The sequence below is a fragment of the Bufo bufo genome, chromosome 3 (assembly GCF_905171765.1).
Source record: "Bufo bufo chromosome 3, aBufBuf1.1, whole genome shotgun sequence".
NCBI classification, from domain to species: Eukaryota; Metazoa; Chordata; class Amphibia; order Anura; family Bufonidae; genus Bufo; species Bufo bufo.
Window position 1 is genome coordinate 328,119,154 of NC_053391.1, and position 25,076 is coordinate 328,144,229.

The 25,076-nt window shown below is 44.7% G+C and overlaps 1 protein-coding gene across 1 annotated transcript in view; it reads right to left on the reverse strand.

Annotated features, from left to right (window-relative positions):
* Window positions 1-775: 775 nt before the first annotated feature.
* CLSPN (claspin) overlaps window positions 776-25,076 on the reverse strand; it is a 68,253-nt gene continuing 43,952 nt past the window's right edge. Inside the window, exons 21-25 of the mRNA XM_040424381.1 lie at window positions 16,690-16,826; window positions 16,463-16,562; window positions 15,956-16,035; window positions 15,713-15,874; window positions 776-1,201 (exon numbers count right to left, since the gene is read on the reverse strand). Coding sequence (XP_040280315.1) covers window positions 1,091-1,201; window positions 15,713-15,874; window positions 15,956-16,035; window positions 16,463-16,562; window positions 16,690-16,826 — 590 coding nt within the window. The 3' untranslated portion in view covers window positions 776-1,090. The remainder of the gene's footprint in view (window positions 1,202-15,712; window positions 15,875-15,955; window positions 16,036-16,462; window positions 16,563-16,689; window positions 16,827-25,076) is intronic.

The following is a 25,076-nucleotide window of genomic DNA, read 5'->3' on the forward strand; positions in this document are numbered from 1 at the left end:
AAAAAAAATGTAAAAATCTAAAATTGAACAAGGAGAAAAACAGCCCTGCAGAGCAGGGAGTGTCTTGCCTCCTTGGACACTAAGCAAAAACTGGCTGTCTCTCTCTCCAGGCTAAGGGTATAGCTGCTGGAGGAGGGGCTTAACAGTTTTCACTTAGTGTCACGCCTCCTAGGGAGCTGAGCTATACCCATGGTCTGTGTCCCCCAAGGAAAATGGGCGAGAAAATTTCTGTATATGCAAGTTGAAACAATGATGCCGTTATGCATGCAATTATAGACTGCTCCCTATGTACATGTTACACAATTTATCTTCAAATTTACTATTCATATTCATTTGATAACTACAAACTAACCTTTATTTCCAACTGTTATTAAAAAGCTTTGCAGTCATTTAATTGATTTGTCACACACCCTGAATGGTAGTTTAAAAAACTGAAACATACAACATTTAGAAGGGCAATTTTAATAATAAAATCACAACTCTCAATTGCAAAAGCAAATTACAATTAAAACAATTTACAAAAATACTTTACAAACAATATAATTACATTCAGACAAAATATGCTTAAAAACAAATAAATGTATATTTGAAAATGCTAAGAGACTACTACATTAGTGTTCTGTGTCATTTAAATCCCCATGTAAAGTAGTAAAGTAGACTACATGCTGCAAGTAAGAGATTTTCATACGGACTAAAACACACTATATATATATATATATATATATATATATATATATATATATATATATATATATATATATATATATATACACATATACACACATACATACACATACACACTATTTGCTCCAAGCATCTAATTTTTTACATTGGAGAGCACATACCTACAAATTTACATAATTTGTACAAGAACACAGAGTGATAACTTAGCAAAGAATACAACATGAACATTTACAAACAATCTGTACAAATCAAATATTTCAACTTTGTAGACAACAGTTCAAACGTTGAAGGACGTAATACGTTCAGGCAACTTCCAGTCTTGTTTTTGCCTACATTCATGACACATCCAGACGCTCACCTTACTACGTTTCAATAAGCATGGCACAAGTTAATAAAGTGCAGCCAGTTAATTCTCCAGGAAAGGGAAGATGCTGCGATTTTTGTTATTGGCAGCATCCGAACGGTCTGACTTAAACCGCTTGGGTGAAGAGGTTGCAGCACTGATGTTTCGCTTCACCTGCAGACAGAGAAGCAGAACACAATGTCAACAAAAAAACAAACAAAAAAAAAAAAAACTAAAAAACAATTGCTTTATAAAAACAGGGCCCCAAAACAGATTGATTCCATTAGTCAGAATTCATGTTTATGTTATTTATGCAGTCACAGTCTATTAAAGGGTTGTCCGGATTCATAGCACCCATAGCTAAGCAGTAGTACAGCACATGACTGCGGAGGCTGCAGGAGTCATATGCTGGCCACTTGATAACAAAGATGGGGAAGGCTGATGTATAGTATTGTGGGAAAAGTTCAATAAAACTTGTAAATTTTACATTTATATCTGCAGCTCTAAACAGCTATCGGTACAGGGAGGAGATGTTATCAGTGACTGACAGCTACCTCAGTATGCACACTTGGGCTGGTTTCACACGAGCAAGTGTCATGCTCTGGACTCGCAGCGCGAGTATCAGACAGCTCCCATCTGAACTTCCAGCACTGCCTGAGTCGCATAGCATTATATTGATTTATGATGCTATGTAACCCTTAGGAGGTCTGTAATGTATTTAACCACCTCAGCCCCCAGTGCTTAAACACCCTGAAAGACCAGGCCACTTTTTACACTTCTGACCTACACTACTTTCACCGTTTATTGCTCGGTCATGCAACTTACCACCCAAATGAATTTTACCTCCTTTTCTACTCACTAATAGAGCTTTCATTTGGTGGTATTTCATTGCTGCTGACATTTTTACTTTTTTTTGTTATTAATCGAAATTTAACGATTTTTTTGCAAAAAAATGACATTTTTCACTTTCAGTTGTAAAATTTTGCAAAAAAAACGACATCCATATAGAAATTTTGCTCTAAATTTATAGTTCTACATGTCTTTGATAAAAAAAAAATGTTTGGGTAAAAAAAAAATGGTTTGGGTAAAAGTTATAGCGTTTACAAACTATGGTACAAAAATGTGAATTTCCGCTTTTTGAAGCAGCTCTGACTTTCTGAGCACCTGTCATGTTTCCTGAGGTTCTACAATGCCCAGACAGTACAAACACCCCACAAATGACCCCATTTCTGAAAGTACACACCCTAAGGTATTCGCTGATGGGCATAGTGAGTTCATAGAACTTTTTATTTTTTGTCACAAGTTAGCGGAAAATGATGATTTTTTTTTTTTCCTTACAAAGTCTCATATTCCACTAACTTGTGACAAAAAATAAAAAGTTCTATGAACTCACTATGCCCATCAGCGAATACCTTGGGGTCTCTTCTTTCCAAAATGGGGTCACTTGTGGGGTAGTTATACTGCCCTGGCATTCTAGGGGCCCAAATGTGTGGTAAGGAGTTTGAAATCAAATTCTGTAAAAAATGACCTGTGAAATCCGAAAGGTGCTCTTTGGAATATGGGCCCCTTTGCCCACCTAGGCTGCAAAAAAGTGTCACACATCTGGTATCTCCGTACTCAGGAGAAGGTGGGGAATGTGTTTTGGGGTGTCATTTTATATATACCCATGCTGGGTGAGAGAAATATCTTGGCAAAAGACAACTTTTCCAATTTTTTTATACAAAGTTGTCATTTGACCAAGATATTTATCTCACCCAGCATGGGTATATGTAAAAAGACACCCCAAAACACATTCCTCAACTTCTCCTGAGTACGGGGATACCAGATGTGTGACACTTTTTTGCAGCCTAGGTGGGCAAAGGGGCCCATATTCCAAAGAGCACCTTTCGGATTTCACTCCTCATTTTTTCCTGAATTTGATTTCAAACTCCTTACCACACATTTGGGCCCCTAGAATACCAGGGCAGTATAACTACCCCACAAGTGACCCCATTTTGGAAAGAAGACACCCCAAGGTATTCCGTGAGGGGCATGGCGAGTTCCTAGAATTTTTTATTTTTTGTCACAAGTTAGTGGAAAATGATGATTTTTTTTTTTTTTTTTTTCATACAAAGTCTCATATTCCACAAACTTGTGACAAAAAATAAAAACTTCCATGAACTCACTATGCCCATCAGCGAATACCTTGGGGTCTCTTCTTTCCAAAATGGGGTCACTTGTGGGGTAGTTATACTGCCCTGGCATTCTAGGGGCCCAAATGTGTGGTAAGTAGGTAAATGACCTGTGAAATCCGAAAGGTGCTCTTTGGAATTTGGGCACCTTTGCGCATCTAGGCTGCAAAAAAGTGTCACACATCTGGTATTGCCGTACTCAGGAGAAGTTGAGGAATGTGTTTTGGGGTGTCTTTTTACATATACCCATGCTGGGTGAGATAAATATCTTGGTCAAATGCCAACTTTGTATAAAAAAATGGGAAAAGTTTTCTTTTGCCAAGATATTTCTCTCACCCAGCATGGGTATATGTAAAATGACACCCCAAAACACATTCCCCAACTTCTCCCGATTACGGAGATACCAGATGTGTGACACTTTTTTGCAGCCGAGGTGGGCAAAGGGGCCCATATTCAAAAGAGCACCTTTCGGATTTCACAGGTCATTTTTTACAGAATTTGATTTCAAACTCCTTACCACACATTTGGGCCCCTAGAATGCCAGGGCAGTATAACTACCCCACAAGTGACCCCATTTTGGAAAGAAGAGACCCCAAGGTATTCGCTGATGGGCAAAGTGAGTTCATGGAAGTTTTTATTTTTTGTCACAAGTTAGTGGAATATGAGACTTTGTATGAAAAAAAAAAAAAAAAAATAAGCATTTTCCACTAACTTGTGACAAAAAATAAAAAATTCTAGGAACTCGCCATGCCCCTCACGGAATACCTTGGGGTGTCTTCTTTCCAAAATGGGGTCACTTGTGGGGTAGTTATACTGCCCTGGCATTTTCCAGGGGCCCTAATGTGTGGTAAGTAGGTAAATGACCTGTGAAATCCTAAAGGTGCTCTTTGGAATATGGGCCCCTTTGCCCACCTAGGCTGCAAAAAAGTGTCACACATGTGGTATCGCCGTATTCAGGAGAAGTTGGGGAATGTGTTTTGGGGTGTCATTTTACATATGCCCATGCTGGGTGAGAGAAATATCTTGGCAAAAGACAACTTTTCCCATTTTTTTATACAAAGTTGGCATTTGACCAAGATATTTCTCTCACCCAGCATGGGTATATGTAAAATGACACCCCAAAACACATTCCCCAACTTCTCCTGAGTACGGCGATACCAGATGTGTGACACTTTTTTGCAGCCTAGATGCGCAAAGGTGCCCAAATTCCTTTTAGGAGGGCATTTTTAGACATTTGGATACCAGACTTCTTCTCACGCTTTGGGGCCCCTAGAATGCCAGGGCAGTATAAATACCCCACATGTGACCCCATTTTGGAAAGAAGACACCCCAAGGTATTCAATGAGGGGCATGGCGAGTTCATAGAATTTTTTTTTTTTTGGCACAAGTTAGCGGAAATTGATATTTTTTATTTTTTTCTCACAAAGTCTCCCGTTCCGCTAACTTGGGACAAAAATTTCAATCTTTCATGGACTCAATATGCCCCTCACGGAATACCTGGGGGTGTCTTCTTTCCGAAATGGGGTCACATGTGGGGTATTTATACTGCCCTGGCATTCTAGGGGCCCTAAAGCGTGAGAAGAAGTCTGGAATATAAATGTCTAAAAAATTTTACACATTTGGATTCCGTGAGGGGTATGGTGAGTTCATGTGAGATTTTATTTTTTGACACAAGTTAGTGGAATATGAGACTTTGTAAGAAAAAAAAAAAAAAATTCCGCTAACTTGGGCCAAAAAAATATCTGAATGGAGCCTTACAGAGGGGTGATAAATGACAGGGGGGTGATCAATGACAGGGGGGTGATCAATGACAGGGGGGTGATCAGGGAGTCTATATGGGGTGATAACCACAGTCATTGATCACGCCCGTGTAAGGCTTCATTCAGACGTCCGGATGCGTTTTGCGGATCCGATCCATCTATCAGTGCATCCGTAAAAATCATGCGGACATCTGAATGGAGCTTTACAGGGGGGTAATCAATGACAGGGGGGTGATCAATGACAGGGGGGTGATCAGGGAGTCTATATGGGGTGATCACCACAGTCATTGATCATGCCCCTGTAAGGCTTCATTCAGACGTCCGGATGCGTTTTGCGGATCGGATCCATCTATCAGTGCATCCGTAAAAATCATGCGGACATCTGAATGGAGCTTTACAGGGGGGTAATCAATGACAGGGGGGCGATCACCACAGTCATTGATCATGCCCCTGTAAGGCTTCATTCAGACGACCGGATGCGTTTTGCGGATCCGATCCATGTATCAGTGCATCCGTAAAAATCATGCGGACATCTGAATGGAGCTTTACAGGGGCGTGATCAGGGAGTCTATATGGGGTGATCACCACAGTCATTGATCATGCCCCTGTAAGGCTTCATTCAGACGTCCGGATGCGTTTTGCGGATCCGATCCATCTATCAGTGCATCCGTAAAAATCATGCGGACATCTGAATGGAGCTTTACAGGGGGGTAATCAATGACAGGGGGGTAATCAATGACAGGGGGGTGATCAGGGAGTCTATATGGGGTGATCACCACAGTCATTGATCATGCCCCTGTAAGGCTTCATTCAGACGTCCGGATGCGTTTTGCGGATCCGATCCATCTATCAGTGCATCCGTAAAAATCATGCGGACATCTGAATGGAGCTTTACAGGGGGGTAATCAATGACAGGGGGGTGATCACCACAGTCATTGATCATGCCCCTGTAAGGCTTCATTCAGACGACCGGATGCGTTTTGCGGATCCGATCCATGTATCAGTGCATCCGTAAAAATCATGCGGACATCTGAATGGAGCTTTACAGGGGGGTAATCAATGACAGGGGGGTAATCAATGACAGGGGGGTGATCAGGGAGTCTATATGGGGTGATCACCACAGTCATTGATCACGCCCCTGTAAGGCTTCATTCAGACGTCCGGATGCGTTTTGCGGATCCGATCCATCTATCAGTGGATCCGTAAAAATCATGCGGACGTCTGAATGGAGCTTTACAGGGGGTTGATCAATGACAGGGGGGTAATCAATGACAGGGGGGTGATCAGGGAGTCTATATGGGGTGATCAGGGGTGATTAGGGGTGATCAGGGGCTAATAAGGGGTTAATAAGTGACAGGGGGGGGGGGGGTGTAGTGTAGTGTAGTGGTGCTTGGTGCTACTTTACTGAGCTACCTGTGTCCTCTGGTGGTCGATCCAAACAAAGGGGACCACCAGAGGACCAGGTAGCAGGTATATTAGACGCTGTTATCAAAACAGCGTCTAATATACCTGTTAGGGGTTAAAAAAAACACATCTCCAGCCTGCCAGCGAACGATCGCCGCTGGCAGGCTGGAGATCAACTCTCTTACCTTCCGTTCCTGTGAGCGCGCGCGCCTGTGTGCGCGCGTTCACAGGAAATCTCGCGTCTCGCGAGATGACGCGTATATGCGTGACTGTGCGCAGCGCTGCCACCTCCGGAACGCGATCCTGCGTTAGGCGGTCCGGAGGTGGTTAATAACACCGACATAATGCTGTCAATTGTTATCCAATACCCACGCTGCGAGTCTGGAGCGTGGCACTCGCTCGTGTGAAACCAGCCTTATACACACAGTGCCATCACTGATAACACCTCCCTCCTGTACCTATAGGTATTCACAGCATAGATATAAAATGTATAAATTGCAGGTTTTACTAAATCTTTTCCTACAAAACTATATGTCAATCTGCCCAGCTTCTCCTGCTCTATAATCTGGTGCTTCTAGATTGCACTGAATTTTTTGGAGACAGGCCCACTAAGTCAGGCAAAAATCATGCAATCTTGTCTCCCCAATAAAGCTATGTGAGATAAAAGGGGCAAGCTAGCCTGCTGCAATCCTTTCAATATTGTAATCAGAGCTAATAGAACCCTACCAAAAAAATCTATCAAGTATCTATGACATGGATTGAGAAAAATCCCAGTAAGAGCACTGAAACGTTTCATTGGTGAATAAAGGACATCATTTGGAAGAATCCTAGGAGTGCTGCGGAATTCTTTTACTGCGACATGGAATTGCCATCTATTTTTTTAAAAGTTTTATTTTGGGCTGGAGACAAATTGTGTTTGGGTCGTAGGCTCAGAGCACAGCTGAAAGAATGTAGTTCTTGGGCGTGGCCTGAGAGCGCATGGAGTAGGTCGCACCGCACTGAGCTCCTGCAGATATCCTGACTTTAGAGTGGTAGCAACCCCTAAATTGCTGATCCTTCCTTACCTGGTGGTTGAGAGGCGACAGGAGGGTGCTGTGGTAAATTTCTGAGCGCCGACATGCCGAGGAAGTCCGGTAAAGGGCCGCGATCCGACAGGCCAGAGGTGAGCCGGCATGGCGCCGAGGAAGAAGAGGGGCCAGCCTTACAGCCCAAGCTGAGGCAGACTGCGGCCGCAAAGCTGAGCAGGTTTGCTCGCACGGATAGCGATGTGGGAGACTGGGCCAAAGGAAAGGAGATGGACGCTCATACCTCCTCTGGACAGGAGGATGGATCCACCGATGGGGAGGCCCTAGATGCGGTGAATTGGCCGCCATTAACCCCTGCACTGCCGGCAAAAGACGCGGCAGGCCCTAAAGCTGTTGTTGATGCAGAGCCTACTTTAAAAGATATCATGGCCGCTGTGGCCAGTTGTAACAGCACACTGAAGGTGCTTACAGTGCAAGTTGGCAGCCTGAGGTCGGATGTGTCTTTAATTAGGCATGACCTACACAAAATTTCAGAACGCACCTCTGAATTGGAGAAGAGGGTGTCCACCATTGAGGACGTTATTCAGCCTTTGCAAATGGCGGCAAAAACAACTGCTAAAGATATAGCTGCTTTATACGCCAAAACAGATGATCTGGAGAACAGGTCCAGAAGGAATAACCTGCGGATTGTGGGTATGCCAGAGAAGACGGAGGGGGATAATGCCACCGAATTTGTGGAAAAATGGTTGCATCAACTATTTCATGAAAAAGGTCTATCTTCCTTATATGCGGTGGAGCGGGCGCACAGAGTCCCCATGCGGCCGCTTCCGCCTGGCAGACCTCCCCGTCCCATACTGGCGAAGATCCTGCATTTTAAAGACCGGGACACTATCCTGCGGCAATCAAGGGACAATGAGGAGATGGTCCTGAATGGGGTTAAAGTGTCCATATTTCCGGATTATTCCAACGAAGTGCAGCGGAGGCGAAGTAGATTTATGGATATAAAGAAAAGGCTGAGAGCTCTACAAGTCCAGTACGCTATGCTGTTTCCTGCTAAACTGCGTGTGGTGGCATTGGGATCCACCAGATTTTTTGAAGATTCGGAGGAGGCGGCGCACTGGCTGGACGTCCACGAGCGACAATTGAGAAGTGGAGCCCTGGACACTTGAAGGAGGCAGATATATGGTTTCATTTGTTCACTTTATATATGCATTTGCACTCTAGGATTGCTTTAAATGTTGCACCAGTTAAGGAGTGTATTATGTAATGCTACCACATGGTAGTTCCTGAGGAGGGAGCAGGCGGTAAAGAAAGTAAAATGTATTTCTCAGATGTGGGGAGGATTCTCTACCTGAGGGAATGTGTTATAAACTGTTATGTTTATTGTAGGTTGGGGGGCAGGTTGCTCTCGGATTGCCCTGTTTTAATGTGTGAAGTGGATACTGAGGGGACAGTGATCCCCAGTTACAGTAACCTGATTATGAGAGGGAGGGAGGGGGGTGGGGGGGGCAGGGAGAAGGTTGGGGGGAAGGGTTAAGGTCTTGAACTATGAGCAAATGTTGTCCGAGTGGGCTGTGAGATTCAAATATGGTTTGAAGTTTTACCATGTCACAGGTGATTAGAGTCTTAAGTTGGAATGTGAGAGGGATGGCGGATGCACGGAAAAGGCAGTGCATTTTTCAATACTTGGGGCGGTTTCAGCCGGCTATATGTTGCCTTCAGGAAACGCATTTGACTGGAGAAAATTTACACTGGATGAGTAAAAATTGGGTGATCCATGTGTTACATTCAACTCATTCCTCTCATTCTAGAGGTGTAAGTATGATTATGCATAGTAGTATTAGGTATGAACATATGCAGGATTGTGTGGATGCTGAGGGTAGATATGTGTGTGTTGTGTGTAAGGTGGATGGAATACAGGTGGTGCTGGTGTCTGTGTATGTGCCTCCACCGTTTGCTTCCCCATTAATAAGAGAGATCATGGGCTTTGTGGCGGACTTCCCTGGGTTGCCGTGGCTATTGGTAGGGGACTTCAATTGCACGTTGAATGACTCCCTAGATAGATGCCGGGTGGAAGGAACAGGTGGTTCACCGGGGAGTGCGGCTCTCAGGAATATTTTGGGTGAAGTAGGAGTACAGGATGTATGGAGATTGCGTAACCCAGATAAGCGTGAATTCTCGTGTAGATCAGCCACGCACCATTCGCTATCGCGTATAGATTTGGCCCTTGTTAACGACATAATGCTACCATTGGTTAAGGATGTCGTTTATCATCCTCGGTCGTTGTCGGACCATTCTCTGGTGCAGATTGACTTGTGCCTGGGGGTGCTCAGACAGGGACCGAGGCTGTGGAAGTGTAATTCTCATTGGCTGAATGTGTTGGGTGACCTGTCTGGGATTTCTCTGGAAATTAAGGAATTTTTTGATATCAATACAGGGTCGGCTTCGATACCAGGTGTATGGGGCGCCATGAAAGCATTCCTGAGGGGAGTTTTGATGAAAGAAATTAACAAGCATAAATCCAGATCCAGGGAGGCGGATGTTAAGGCGCATGTACTAGTGGCTGAGGCTGAGAGAGAGTTTAGTAGATCCCCCACCACGGTTAGTAGTGAGGCGCTGGCGGTAGCTCAGGAGCAGCTGAGATGTCATTTAGTCCAGGCCGCAGATAGAAAGAGAAGCTTTTATTGTCAGAGATCTTTTGATGAAGGAGAGAAGGTGGGTCATTTGTTGTCTGTGGTCTCGCTGGCCCAGTGGGGCTTTTCTTGCATTCAGGAACTGAGAGATGACATGGGGAACAGTAGCCAGGACACAAAAGGAATATTAGATATTCTAAAAAGCTTTTATGTATCTCTATATACTTCCACTGGATCTAGTTCTGATGAGGCTCTGAATGATTTCCTAGGGGAGGCACAGTTATCGGTGCTGTCAGAAGAGGATAGAGAAAGGCTGGAGGAGCCGATTACACTTGAGGAACTGGAAGCTGCACTTGGGGACATGGCAAGTGGTAAGGCGCCTGGAGCTGATGGTCTCCCAGCAGAGGTATACAAAAAGCTGCAGGGGATATTACTCCCTGAATTACTTAAGGTGTTTGAGCACTCATTGGAGGCAGGTTCGTTACCACATTCTATGCAGGAAGCTATATATGTGGTTATACCTAAACCTGGAAAGGATCCTAAAATACTGGATTCCTACAGTCCAATTTCACTTCTCACAGCTGATGTTAAGCTCCTGGCGAAGGTGTTGGCGAACAGGCTGTCCAAGGTGATTCTGACCATAGTACACCCGGATCAGACGGGGTTTATGCCAGGGAAAATCGACGGCTATTAATCTTCGTAGGCTGTACACTAGTTTAAATATTCCGGCGGATAACAGTGGAGACAGGGCCTTGCTTGCGCTTGACGCCGCTAAGGCGTTTGACAGTGTGGAATGGAGGTATTTGTGGGGGGTCCTGAGAACTATGGGCTTTGGTGAGCGGTTCATTCAGTGGGTACAGGTCCTGTATTCTAGTCCTAAGGCGAGAATTAGAGCTAATGGAGGGTTGTCAGATTATTTTCCCCTTGCCAGGGGCTCCAGGCAGGGATGCCCATTGTCGCCCTTATTGTTTGCTCTTGCAATAGAGCCGCTTGCAGCGCATATTCGCTTATCAACAAGTATAGAGGGGTTTAGATACGGCGGGCTGCACAATAAAGTGGCTATGTACGCTGATGACACTCTACTTTTCATGGGCGATATTGGTGCGTCCCTGGATGCGGCCATGGCATTGATTGACAGATTTGGTAGCTTTTCTGGACTTCGGATAAATTGGCAAAAATCCTCTTTGATGCCAATTGATGGGCAGGCCCTGGCAGGCAAACAAGTAGATAGTTTGGTGCCCTGGGTGGATAAATTTAAATATCTGGGATTGCATATAACACCGAGGCTATCGGATTTTGAAGAACTTAATCTGTCCCCATTGCTGGCTACTTTTAGGCTTAAAGTGAGGTCATGGTGTAGACTCTTTCTTTCGGTGGTAGGTAGAGTTAACCTTTTAAAAATGGTTATGATGCCCCAGTTGCTATATGTACTGAATAATGCTCCCGTATGGATCCCTCTGGATAGATTCAAGAAAATTCACCCTATATTTAAGGATCTTACTTGGAAGTATGGGCAGGCTAGGATCAAACTGGAGACATTACAGTATTCTAAGTCGGAAGGGGGCCTAGCTGTCCCTAACGCATGGATTTATTTTTTGGCTTCCCAATGTCAGCATTTTAACCGCCTCACGTCCGCCCATAGACTATAAACGTCCTATGGGTGGACGTCTATTTCTGACAGCACGTTTTAAAACGTCCTGTCAGAAATAGCAGCTGCACGCTAATCGTGCAGCTGCTGATCAGGTTGCCCGCTGTCAGTGACAGCAGGGCAACCCTAAGACAAGGCAGGGACAGTTCCCAGGTGTCCCTGCCTTCACGATCGCTGCAGACACAGCGCTGTGCGCTTCCTGTTCCGGCCCGGCGGTCATGTGACCGTCGTGACCGGAGTGTGCAGGAGCTGTGTGAGGTCTTTCACAGACCTCGATCAGCCCTGCTGTGAGGCTGTACAGCGCAGGATTGCTGCTGTACAGCCTCTATACGGGTGCATTTGTCCTGTAACTGGGGCTACTATGTCAGCCCCAGTTACAGGAGAAATCAACTGTGAAAAAGAAAAAAAAGTGAAGCAAATGTCTCCCAGAGGTCTTGTATGACCTTATGGGGGACGAAAAGTGTAAAAAAAAATAAAAAAAATAAAAAAAATAAAGGGTTGAAAAAATAAAATAAAATAAAGTTTCACATGTAAAAAAAATAAAAAGTTCCCAAGTAAGGAATAAAAAAAAATAATTTAAAATAGAAAAAATAAAATAAAATGACATTTGGTATTGCCGCGTCCGTAAAAACCAGCTCTATAAAAATATCACATGACCTAACCCCTCGGGTGAACACCGTAAAAAAAAAAAAAAAAGGTCAAAACAAGCAATTTTTGTCACCTTGCATCACAAAAGGTGCAACACCAAATGATCAAAAACGCGTATGTCCCACAAAATAGTACCAATAAAACAGTCACCTCATCCCGCAAAAAATGAGCCCCTACATAAGAAAATCTCTCAAAAAATAAAAAAACTATAGCTCTTAGAACATGGAAACACTAAAACTTTTTTGGTTTCAAAAATGCTATTATTGTGTAAAACTTTAATAAATAAGAAAAAGTATACATATTAGGTATCGCCACGTCCGTAACAATCTGCTCTATAAAAATGTCACTTGACTGAACCCCTCAGGTGAACGCTGTAAAAAAAAATAAATAGAAAATGTGCTAAAACAACCAATTTTTTGGTCACCTTGCCCCATAAAGTGTTATAATGAATGATCAAAAAATCATATGTACCCAAAAATAGTACTAATAAAACTGGCACCTTATCCCCTAGTTTCCATAATGGGGTCACTTCTTGGGAGTTTCTACTGTAAGGGTGCATCAGGGGGCTTCAAATGGGACATGGCATCTAAAAACCATGTGGAGTTCCTTTTCTTCTGCGCCCTGCCGTGTGCCCATACAGCAGTTTATGACCACATGTGGGGTGTTTCTGTAAACCGCAGAATCTGGGTAATAAATATTGAGTTTTGTTTGGCTGTTAACATCGATGTGTTAAAGAAAAAAATGGATTAAAATGGAAAATCTGCCAAAAAAGTGAAATTTTAAAATTTGATCTCCATTTCCCTTTAATTCTTGTGGAACGCCTAAAGGGTTAACAAAGTTTGTAAAATCGGTTTTGAATACCTTGAGGGGTGTAGTTTCTACAATGGGGTCATTTATGGGGGTATCCACTATGTAGGCCCCACAAAGTGACTTCAGACCTGAACTGGTCCTTATAAAGTGGATTTTGGCAATTTTCTTAAAAATTTGAAGAATTCCTTCTAAACTTCTAAGCCTTCTAACGTCCTAAAAAAATAAAATGACATTTCCAAAATGATGCCAACATAAAGTAGACATATGGGGAATGTTAAATAATAAATATTTTATGAGGTATCACTTTCTGTTTTAAAAGCAGAGAAATTGAAATTTAGAAAATTGCAAATTTTTCAAATTTTTGGGTAAATTTGGGATTTTTTCATAAATAAAGGTGAAATATTTTGACTCAAATTTATGACTATCATGAAGTACAATGTGTCACGAGAAAACAATCTCTGAATGACTTGGATAAATAAAGGTGTTCCAAAGTTATTACCACATAAAGTGAGATATGTCAGTTTTGCAAAATTTGGCCTGGTCAGGAAGGGGGCAAAGGGCCCAGATGGGAAGTGGTTAAGGGATGGATTGATCTGCAAGCACCGGACATGACTGGGCAGATATTGCAGCATTGGTTCGGCAGTCGTGACCTCATGGGCATTCTGGAAGGCGCAGGAATGCATGCAGGGAGGGAAAAACTCCCTCTTATTGAACTTATGAAAAAAGTTTGGGCAAAAGTGAAGCAGCTAAGAGGAGTGGGTGGTATTAGTGAAATTTCTCCTATTGGAAAGAACCACTTGTTGCCAGAACTATTTGCCATACCAGGACTTAGGAACTGGGAAACTTATGGAGTGACGAGAATTGGCCAATTAATTAAGGACAAGATATGTAAGTCATTTCAAAACCTGCAGCAGGAATTTAATATCCCTAGGGAGTGGTTCTATAAATATCTTCAAATAAGGCATGCCCTTGGGGTCACGTTGCGGAAAGGATGTGAGATAGCTCAAATGGAGGTGGTTCATAAGCTTGTTCTTCCGACAGGTGGGGGAAAAAGAGGGTTAATATCACAGGTGTACGCTCTTTTACTGGAAATATTCTTAGAGGGGTATCCGCTTTCAAGAATGAAAAAATGGGAGGCTGACGTGGGAGATATGTCTAAGGATAAGTGGCAAGATATATTGGAAGGAGTCCCCAAGGTGTCCTTGAGTGAACAGGGCAAACTGTCCCAACTATTTATCATACATAGAGTGTACAAAACACCGGTGTTCCTGAAAAAGATAGAAGTGAGAAGTGATGACAAGTGTCCAAAGTGTATGGAAGATGGTGCAGACTTGTTGCATATGCTGTGGTCTTGTCCAGTAGTTGGTAATTATTGGGAGGATGTTAGGAATATGATTAATAGCAAACTGACATTGAAAATTCAAAAAGATCCTAAGGTGTGTATTCTGGGGTATGTGTCTGAGATTGGAGGGACTGAAACGGTTAAGGTGGGCTGTGGGGAGATTGCTATATGTGGCCAGGAAACTGATTGCTATGAGGTGGATCCAGGGAAGTCCGCCTACACTGAGTGAGTTTGAACGGAAGGTGCATGACATGTTGATACTTGAAAAAGGGGTGTATGTGAAGAGAGGGTGTCCTCAGAAGTTTGACAAAATGTGGAGCGAATGGTTATCTCATACTCATGTGGTTATATAGGCTCGTGATGGTCAAGACCAGTTGTTAGGGTAGGGGGGGGTTAGGGTAGGGGGGGGTTAGGGCAGGGTGAGGGGGGGAGGGATGTTGGGAAGGTTAAGATATTGGTAATTTTATGTCTAAAATATTTGTTTTAGCATGTGTACACGTAATATATAGGTACGTGATAAAACTGTGTGTTGGTATCTCTATGATTACTGTTGTTCACTGATTCCACACGGTGGATAAAGTAAAGAAAGGAAAATACAACGTATTGTTTTATGTTATACTATGTATTTATTGTTCAATAAAAACGATTTGATTTAAAAAAAGAAAGAATGTGGTTCTTACACGCCATGTTTATTTGAAGGCGGACTGATACATGGAACTCCTTTGTGTTTTCAGGGATCTAACTTGGTCTCAGAATCTACTCAATGGACTGTATATACTATCTACTCCTATAGAATGTGTACTACTTCAGTTTACTTCAAATACAATGAAAAAATAAAACCACGCAGCGGCTATTCTTTAGTCTTTTATAAAATAAAAAAAATGTTGGCTCAAGAGTGAAATTTATCACCTATCCACAGGATATGTCTGATCGCAGCAACAGCTCACCAAAAACAAGAAAAGGGGGTACCATTTAAAAAAACTTTGGGACTGCTGGAGATAGCAGACGTTTGTACTTTATCTCCGGCATTGCCACAAAGTTGTGAAAGAAAACTATACTGCTGCTTTATTCAAACAGGGGTCACGCAAAAATAAATACGACCAAGCAGAAATATTCATCAAAAACGGACAATACATACTGAACATATGATACATGAAATAAGTCTTATGTTTGAGTACCACCCCTGCACATCTTAACTGCATAGCGTTCCCAAGCCATTGTTTGCTGCAGACAAAGTACATTACCTTTGGTTTTGGTTTAGCTGTGGATTCTTCTTTCTTTTGTGGAGACAGCATGTGAAAGACAAACTTCCTTGTGTTTCTTGGTGCATTAGGGTTCAGGTTTGACATTGCTGCCAGTTTTTCAAGTACTTCTTTTGGCTTGTTCAACAGCGAACCTGTTTTAATCTAAAGTAAATTATGATTAGTGAGCTGAAGAAATGGTTCGACTTCTCATACACCATATAAAATATTTTTATAAAATCTCACCTTTGGAAGACTAAAAGGTCGTTGAATTTCAAAAGGATTTTTAGAGGCTTGCTTTTTTGGCTCAGTAGTTTCTATGGTCGCTGCAAATATAAAGTTAATAGCAGGATTACGTATGCGCAAAATCAGACAGAATGGTGAAACAGTGTTGTTTTGGCCGCTGTATCATACGAATGTAGCATCAGTCAAGCATGCCTGCTGCCACTTCATTCTTCACATGGGATAGCAAGAGACAGCTGAGTACAGCGCTGTGCCATGTCTGGAGTCCCATAGGAACAAATGGATTAGCCAGGTGCATGCCAAACCTCCACTCCTATCATCAAAGGGAAACACAGGGATATAGGTGGAAACACTAATCCTCATCGTGGGATAGTGGATGAGGACATGTAAATGGTTCCTTTCTAACAAACTGCTTAAAAACAATAGTGCTAGGAGGCCAACTTTGGTTTCTTTTAGCCCCTTATAACTAAGACATATTTAATACTTCTTAATTATTTAAAATCTACTCACATCTCCTCTGTAAAACTTTTTCTGTAACTTTTTTTGCCAACTTCATGAACTGACTGTTTTCCCCAATGTCCTCCTCTACTTCTTTGCCACCATTTTCAGACTAAAATATAAAAAAAAAAAAAAGGAATTAGATTCTTCAGTAAGAGCTAATATGAAAACAATCCCTTCATAGTTGACATTTCAACCATACAAATGTCAACATAGCTGAACCCAATTCAGCACTCTACCTGTTCACGGAACCACTGCTCTCGTTCAAATCGCTCCTTCCTCCTTTTGGCTTCTGCCTCATCCATTTCTTCATTCTCTGCCTCCTGATCTTCTAGTTCAGAATATCTGTGGAACATGTCCATCTGAGAGGCATCATCTAAGGATACAAAAGAAACAGATCATGCTCTGCAACTTACCATTATACCTGACATACACAAAAGTGCCATTAAAAGGTTGACCAATCTTAAACATTTATGGCATATCAATAGGATATGCCATAAATGTCAGAAAGGTGCAGGTCCCACCTCTATCTCAAGAACAGGGCCTGAGCAAAGAGCACACCGCACATTTGCAGGCTTTTTTTTCCCCTTTAACTGTTTTAACAGATTTGTCCCTATGAAACTGGCTGACCTGTTACATGTGCACTTAAGCAGCTGAATGCATCTGTGTTGGTCCCATGTTGAAATGTGCCCGAGTTGCTGAGAAAAAAAATATAGATTTTTGTACTTAAAATTATTTTCTTATTGGATACATTGGGGGACACAGCACCATGAGTATATGCCCAGCTGCCACTAGAAAGGAAAAGTGTTGGTTTCACCCAGATGGGCTATACCCTCTGCACAGACACTAAACTAATCAGTTGGCACTAAAGCAGTAGGAGCACCAAAAACCAAAGCAAGAAGTGAAGCCAACAACATGTCCTAAACAAGAAAGAGGACCAATATCGAAGAGTCCCGGGAAACCTAACAAAGAGGAAAAACAACAAGGGTGGGATCTGTGTCCCCCAACGAGAAAAGGATTTTACAGCCAGTACAAAAATCCATTTTTCTTGTGAATGGCATTGGGAGACAGCAGCACCATGGGACATCGCAAGGCAGTCCCCGAGGGTGGGAAGAAACAGCTATGCGAAAAACCTAGCGCACAGCCGCTTGCAGAACCTTGCGACCCAAACGCATCAGCAGAGGCCAAGGAATGGATGTGGTAAAATCTGGAGAAGGTGTGCACTGAGGCCCAGGTGGCGGCCTTGCAGACCTGGGAGGCAGAGGCCAGATCGCCCTAGTGGAGTGAGTGGTCAACAGGAAAGGGGGAACACGACCCTTCGCAACATAGGCTTCCTTGACAGCCGACCTAATCCAACGGGAGATGGTAGCTTTGGAGGCTTTGCAAACCCTTACGTGAGCCCTCAGGGACAACAGTGTCAGAACGACGGAAGGACTTTAAACTGGAGATACAGCCGGAGTGCCCGAACCACATCCAGACGGTGGAGATGAGAGGGGTTGGGACAGAATGAAGGCAGGACAATCTCCTCATTAATGTGGAAGGAGGAAACCACCTTGGGAATAAAGGAGGGAACTGGGCGCAGGACAACCTTGTCCTGGTGAAAAACCAAAAAGGGAGACCGGCAAGAGCGCGCCACCAGCTCAAAGACTCTGCAAATGGAGGTGATCGCAATTAAGGCAACCTTAAAAGAGGCATAAGAAAGGGAGACCTCCTTCAAGGGCTCAAAAGGGAAAGGACTGAAGCATCTAAGACCAGATTCAAATCCCATGGTTCCACCGGAGAATGGAAGGGGAGGACGTGATGTGCCACCCCCTGAAGGAAGGTTTTCACTTAGGAACGAGAAGCCAAGGGCCATTATAAAAAGAACAGACCAGGCCAAGACATGACCTTTGAGGGAGGCCAGGCGGAGACCTTTCTCAAGGCCGGCCTGAAGAAAGACAAGAATCCCAGGGATGGAAAAAAGGGGAGGGTGAACCTCGCCAGATTCACACCAAGCAAAATAAGCCTTCCAGGTACAATGGTAAACCCTGGCCGACTGGAGTTTACGTGCATGAAGCATGGTCTGGATGACTTACTCGGACAGGCCGCCGAACCTCAGGATCGCGGCGTCAACAGCCACACCGTTAAATGAAGCCAAGGTAAACTCGGATAGAACAGCAGACCTTGCAAAAGGAGGTCGGGACGCAGTGGTAGCCGCCATGGGGAGTTGAGCAGGAAGACTAGATCTGCGTACCGCGCCCTGCGGGGCCAGTCTGGAGCCACCAATATCACCGGGAGCCAATCCATTTTGAGGCATTTGATCACCCAAGGAAGAAGCGGAGGATGAAGGAATAGATGCAGGAGACTGAATTGGGACAACAGGAGACTGAATTGGGACCACAGGAGCACCAAGGCATCTACCGCACGAGACCTGGCGAGGAGGCAAAAAGATCCACGTCTGGGATTCCCCAATGCTGACAGAGGTGTTGAAACACCTCTGGATGGAGAGACCACTCGCCCAGGCCGAGACGTTGGGGACTAATCAAGCCCGCTGCCCAATAGTCGACTCCAGGGATGTAGACAGCGGGAACGTGCCCCTCTGCCCACCGTAGGATGTGAGAGGCTTCCTTCAGAACAGTCACGCTTCTGGTGCCCCCTGGTGGTACAAATAAGCCACCGCAGTGGAGTTGTCCGTCTGAATCCAGACAGGATGACAATGAAGGAGGCGAGTCTAACAGGACAGAGCTAGGTATATGGCCCTGAGCTCCAGGATATTGATCTGCAAGAAGCTCTCCCGTATCGACCCTGGGCTGAGAGACCAGAAGACTGCCCCCCAACCTGCCAGGCTGGCATCGGTGGAGATCACCTGCCAACGGAGGGGGAAGGAAGGATTTGCAGAAAGACGGTTCGGGGGCTCAGCCACCAACAAAAGTCCTGCAGACCTGAGGGGAAATGCGGATCGGGCGATCATAAAAAATAGTTATTTACTTAACATTCCCCATATGTATACTTTGTTAGCATCTTTTTGTAAACGTCATTTTATTTTTTCAGGAAGTTAGAAGGCTTAGAAGTTTATAAGTAAATTTTAAATTAAGAATTAATTGCCAAAACCGACTCATCCGTATCATTGGAGGACACAGGCTTGACCCGTGTCCCCCAATCATATGGGTATAGCTGCTGCCACTAGGCGGACACTAAGCAAAAAAGTGTGAGCTATACCCTTCCTACAGGGACTAAGCTGTCTGACATGCAGTACTTTTAGTCCGGCGGCCTCTCGCCGTGCTGCGCCGGAGCTCCGCCCGTCCCCATTATAGTCAATGGGGACGGAGCGGCAGTCCGGAAACACGGCGAAATAGCGGCAGGACGGATCCAACAGGATGAACAGCCTGTTGGATCCTTCCTGCCGCTAGTGTGAAAGTAGCCTTAGTTTAGTGTCCGTAGGAGGCAGACCTCCCTGCTTTTGTAGGTCTGCAGTTTTTTACTTATGTTTTTTTCTTTTTTTTTCTTGTTAGCAGGGCTACAGAAGAAACCCGCTGCTCGTTCCCAGGCTCCAGAAGAAAAAGGAGAACCACAGGTTCCTAAATCCTCTGTATCCTGCCTGCTATCGGGTCACCATTGTCGCCCTGCGGTACGCCCCCTACCCCCTTTTCCAGTGTAGCAATCCTCCCCAAGGGGCAGCACACCGATGGTGACCCGGCTGGAGATGGGGAGGGGCAGAAGTCACCAGACAGGTATGTATGTTCTCTTGTCACCACTCACAGGCTCTGGGGACCCCCCTGCTAATCCCCATCATGGCCGTCCTGCAAAACGGGCCAGACCACCCTCTCCTCGAAGGGTGTCTGATTCCCCCCGTTCCACCGCCACCTCCCAGGGAGTCTCGCTCCCAGGCGTCCTCCTTAGAAGAGGCGCGTTCTGAGGAAAAGTTGTCAGACGCTGACAGGTGAGACAGAGTCTCCCAAACTGTCCTCTATGGTAAACAAATCTCATTGCAGCGGTTATAGAAACCTTACAGGTTGAAGACCCTGCACCCTTTTCCTTCAGGCAGTCCCGTCGCCTGCCAAAATGTTTTCCCAACCACCCGGACCTCTGGGTACCTTTCGGATATTGCAATGAAGCTGTCCCAAGCCATTTCTTACATTTGTGAAGCCTCTCTGGACGCGGCCAGGCTTCAGCCCTTTTGGTGGCTATTCACCGTACCCTTTGGCTCTCTTGCTAAGCGTCGGATAATGCTTCGAAATGGGCCTTAACAGCCCTAGCCTTTACTGGTAGACTTTCTGGCAAACGTCTAGATGAGATCATCTCCGATGCTATAGGTGGTAAAAGCACCCATTTGCGGCAGATCAGGGCACGCTTCAACAGGTCAAAGAACCATGTCCTAGCTCTGTCGGCAGTTTACATTCCCGGCGTTGACAACTGGATCGCTGACTCTCAGCCAGGAGCATCGCGATCCCGGCGAATGGGCTCTTCACCCGCAGGTTTTTCTAGTGATTTGCGAGCGGTGGGGTCAGCCGGACGTGGATCTCATGGCCTCTCGCTTCAACCACAAGGTCAAGAACTTCGTCGCGCAGTCCAAGGATCCCCTGGCGTACAACGCTCCTGTGATTCCGTAAAGTCAGTTCACGTTTCCCTACGCGTTCCCTTCTCTTACCCCCCATTCCGCGTCTCCGCCGGAAAATCAGGTCCGAAGGTCTGCCCGAAGGTCATTCTCATATCCCCGGATTAGCACGAGTGCGGCACGCATCCCTAATCTCGCTCCTCACAGACGTACCCTGTCGTCTTCCCCTTCAGGAGGACCTCTGGTCGAAGGGACTAATCTTCCACCCGAATTTAAGGTCTCCACATTTAACTGTATGGCTGTTGAAGCCGCCGTACTCGGGGCTTCTCAGATGCGGTGGTGCAGAACATGATTCGTGCCAGAAAGCCATCGTCCTGACGGATCTATCACCGGATTTGGAAGTCCTACTTCAGTTGGTGGGAACGCCACCACCTGTCTCCCATTCGTTTATCATTGCCTCGACTGTTGTCCTTCCTACAGTCTGGCATGGACTTTGGGCTGGCTCTCAGTTCTCTCAAAGGGCAAGTCTTAGCTCTTTTCATTCTATTTCAGAGGAACTTAGCTTCACTTTTTGCAGTTAGGACCTTTCTGCAGGGGGTTGCGCACGCTGCACCCCCTTACCATCCTCCGTTGAAGCCTTAGGACATTAATCTGGTTCTAAGCGCTCTCCACTCCTCACCGTTTGAGCCTTTACAGCAGGTGTCCCTTCGCTTCCTGTCCTACAAGGTGGCTTCTTTGGTGGCAAATACTTTCATCCATAGGGTGTCGGAACTCGTGGCTCTTTCCTGTCGGTCGCCTTTCCTGATCCTCCATCAGGACAAAGTGGTCCTTCGCCCTGTTTAATCCTTCCTTCCTAAGCAGTCGCTCCACACTCTGGATTTAGTACAAGCTGTTCACATCTGTCTCAGATGTCATCTTTCCGACGGACATATTCGCCGTTTGTCATTCCAGAGGGGCCAAGACAAGGGCTGGCTACGTCCAAAACATCCATTTCCCGATGGATTTAATTGGCCATTTTGGAAGCGTACCGCATCAGTGACCGGGCCCCACCCTTCCGGGTTACTGCTCATTCTGCAGGCAGTAACGGCTTCTTGGGCAGTACATCATGGGGCTTTGGCCCTTCAGGTATGTATGCAAGGCATCAACCTGGTAGTCTTTGCACACCTTTTCTAAATTTTACACAGTACACAACTTTGTCTTCTGACGCTTTTCTGGGACGTAGAGTTTAGCGGTTCTCCGATTGGCTGGCGTTTCTTCCTTTATGACCCACCCTTGGGACTGCTCTGTAACATCCCATGGTCAAGCCTGTGTCCCCCAATGATACAGATGAGAAAACAAGATTTTTGTACTTACCGTAAAATCTGTTTCTCTTCCGTTCATTGGGGGACACTCCCACCCGTTCTTTCTTTTAATGGGCCTGTGTGTGCACATTGTTCGGTTTTCCAGTTTTTTCTTGCTTCTCCTACTGCTTTTGCACTAACTGTTTTAGCTTAGTCCCTGTAAGAAGGGTATAGCTGAAGGGCGTGGAGCTCACACTTTTGTGCTCAGTGTCCGCCTCCTAGTGGCAGCAGCTATACCCATAGTCAAGCCTGTGTCCCCCAATGAACAGAAGAGAAACAGATTTTAAAGGGAACCTGTCACCGGGATTTTGGGTATAGAGCTGAGGACATGGGTTGCTAGATGGCCACTAGCACATCCGCAATACCCAGTTCCCATAGCTCTGTGTGCTTTTATTGTGTAAAAAAAACGATTTGATACATATGCAAATTAACATAAGAGTCATATCTTACTTGTGTGACCGGAGAAGAGTCATATTTTCAAGTTCTGACTCATCTCAGGTTAATTTGCATATGTATCAAATGTTTTTTTTTTTACACAATAAAAGCACACCCATGTCCTCAGCTCTATACACAAAATCCCGGTGACAGGTTCCCTTTAAGGTAAGTACAATAATCTAGTTTTTTTCTTAAGGACCAGTTCAGTTATGGAGTCACTTTGTGGGACTTACATAATAGAAACCACCCATAAATGACCCCATTTTAGAAACTACACCACTCAAGTTATTCAAAACTGATTTTACAAACTTTGTTAACCCTTTAAGTGTTCCATAAGAATTCAAGCAAAACGCAGGGGAAATTTAAGTTTTTTTTGTGTGCAGATTTTCCATTTTAATCAATTATTCCTGTAACACAGCAAGGGTTAACAGTCAAACAAACCTCAATATTTAATCACCCAGTTTTTGCAGTTTACAGAAACATCCGATATGTGGTCGTAACTACTGTATGGGTACACGGCAGGGCACAGAAGGAAAGAAGCACCAGATTTTAAACCTCTTCAGGACACAGGGTGTACAGGTACGCCCTTATGTCCTGGTACTTAAGGACACAGGGCGTACCTGTACGCCCTGTGTATTTCTGATCACCGCCGCGCATCGGGCGGTGATCGGAAGCCGGTGCCTGCTCAAATCATTGAGCAGGCACTTCGGCTAAGTGACCCAAGATTTGCTTCTAAACTTCTAAGCCTTGTAACATCCCCAAAAAATAAAATAACATTCCCAAAATGATCCAAACATGAAGTAGACCTATGGGGAATGTAAAGTAATAACTAAAAAATATTTTTGGAGGTATTACTATGTATTATAGAAGTAGAGAATTTGAAACTTGGAAATTTGCATTTTTTTACAAATTTTTGCTAAATTTGGCATTTTTTTTTATAAATAAAAATGTTTTTTTACTTCATTTTACCAGTGTCATGAAGTACAATATGTGACGAAAAAACAATCTCAGAATGGCCTGGATAAGTCAAAGCGTTTTAAAGTTATCAGCACTTAAAGTGACATTGGTCAGATTTGCAAAAAATGGCCTGGTCCTTAAAGAGGACCTTTCACCTGTATAAACTATGTGAACCGAGTATGCTGCCATATAGAGCGGCGCCCGGGGATCTCACTGCACTTACTATTATCCCCGGGCGCCGCTCCGTTCTCCCGTTATAGGCTCCGGTACCTTTGCTCCTTAAGTTATAGTAGGCGGGTCTTCCCTTGTCCTGTGGGCGTCTCCTTCTCCTAGGCTGCAGCGCTGGCCAATCGCAGCGCACAGCTCACAGCCCGAGAGGAAGACCCGCCTACTATAACCTAAGGAGCAAAGGTACCGGAGCCTATAACGGGAGAACGGAGCGGCGCCCAGGGATAATAGCAAGTGCAGTGAGATCCCCGGGCGCCGCTCTATATGGCAGCATACTCAGTTCACAGTTTATACAGGTGAAAGGTCCTCTTTAAGGTGAAATAAGGCTGTGTCCTTAAGGAGTTAAAGGAGGGCAGATTTTGCTGGAATGGTTTTCAGGTGTCATGTCACATTTGAAGAGCCCCTAAGGTACCCCTAGAAAGAAAACCCCCCAAAATACCTTATTTTGGAAACTACACCCCTAAAGGAATAAATCTAGTGGTGAAGTGAATGCTTTGAAACACATAGTTGTGAAAATGAAAAATTTACTTTTATTTCCAGTATAATGTTGCCTTAGCCCCAAATGTTTTATTTTTACAAGGGGTAACAAGAGAAAATGCACCCCACAATTTGTAATGCATTTTTTCCTGAATTTGGCAAAACCATATATGTGGTCGTAAACCGCTGTTTGGGGACACGGCAGCATTCAGAAGGGAAGGAGTGGCATCTGGGATGTTCTAACATGTAATCTTGAAGTACATATGATATACCGTATGTTTCGCTTTATAACACACTTTTTTCCCCCCAAAAGTGGAGGGAAAATGGCCGTGCGTCTTATAAAGCGAATACTTTGCTGGCCGCTATGCTGCACAGCGCGGCCAGCGAAGTATCAGTGACAGTGTGGAGGGAGGAGGCGGGACGCGGTGCAGTGACTCTACTCTTATACACCGGGCCCCGCAACTGTTAAACATTCAATCTGATCTATATCTAATAGTATATGCTCTGTACGGCTCTTACTGTAGTACCGTAAGTATAGCGCAGACCGGCATCTCCCTCGGTCATGCGCCGCTTGCCGCACCTCCTTTCTCATGCGCCGTCTGCTCCAGCTCCCTCTGTCATGCGCCGCCTGCCCCAGCTCCCTCTGTCATGCGCC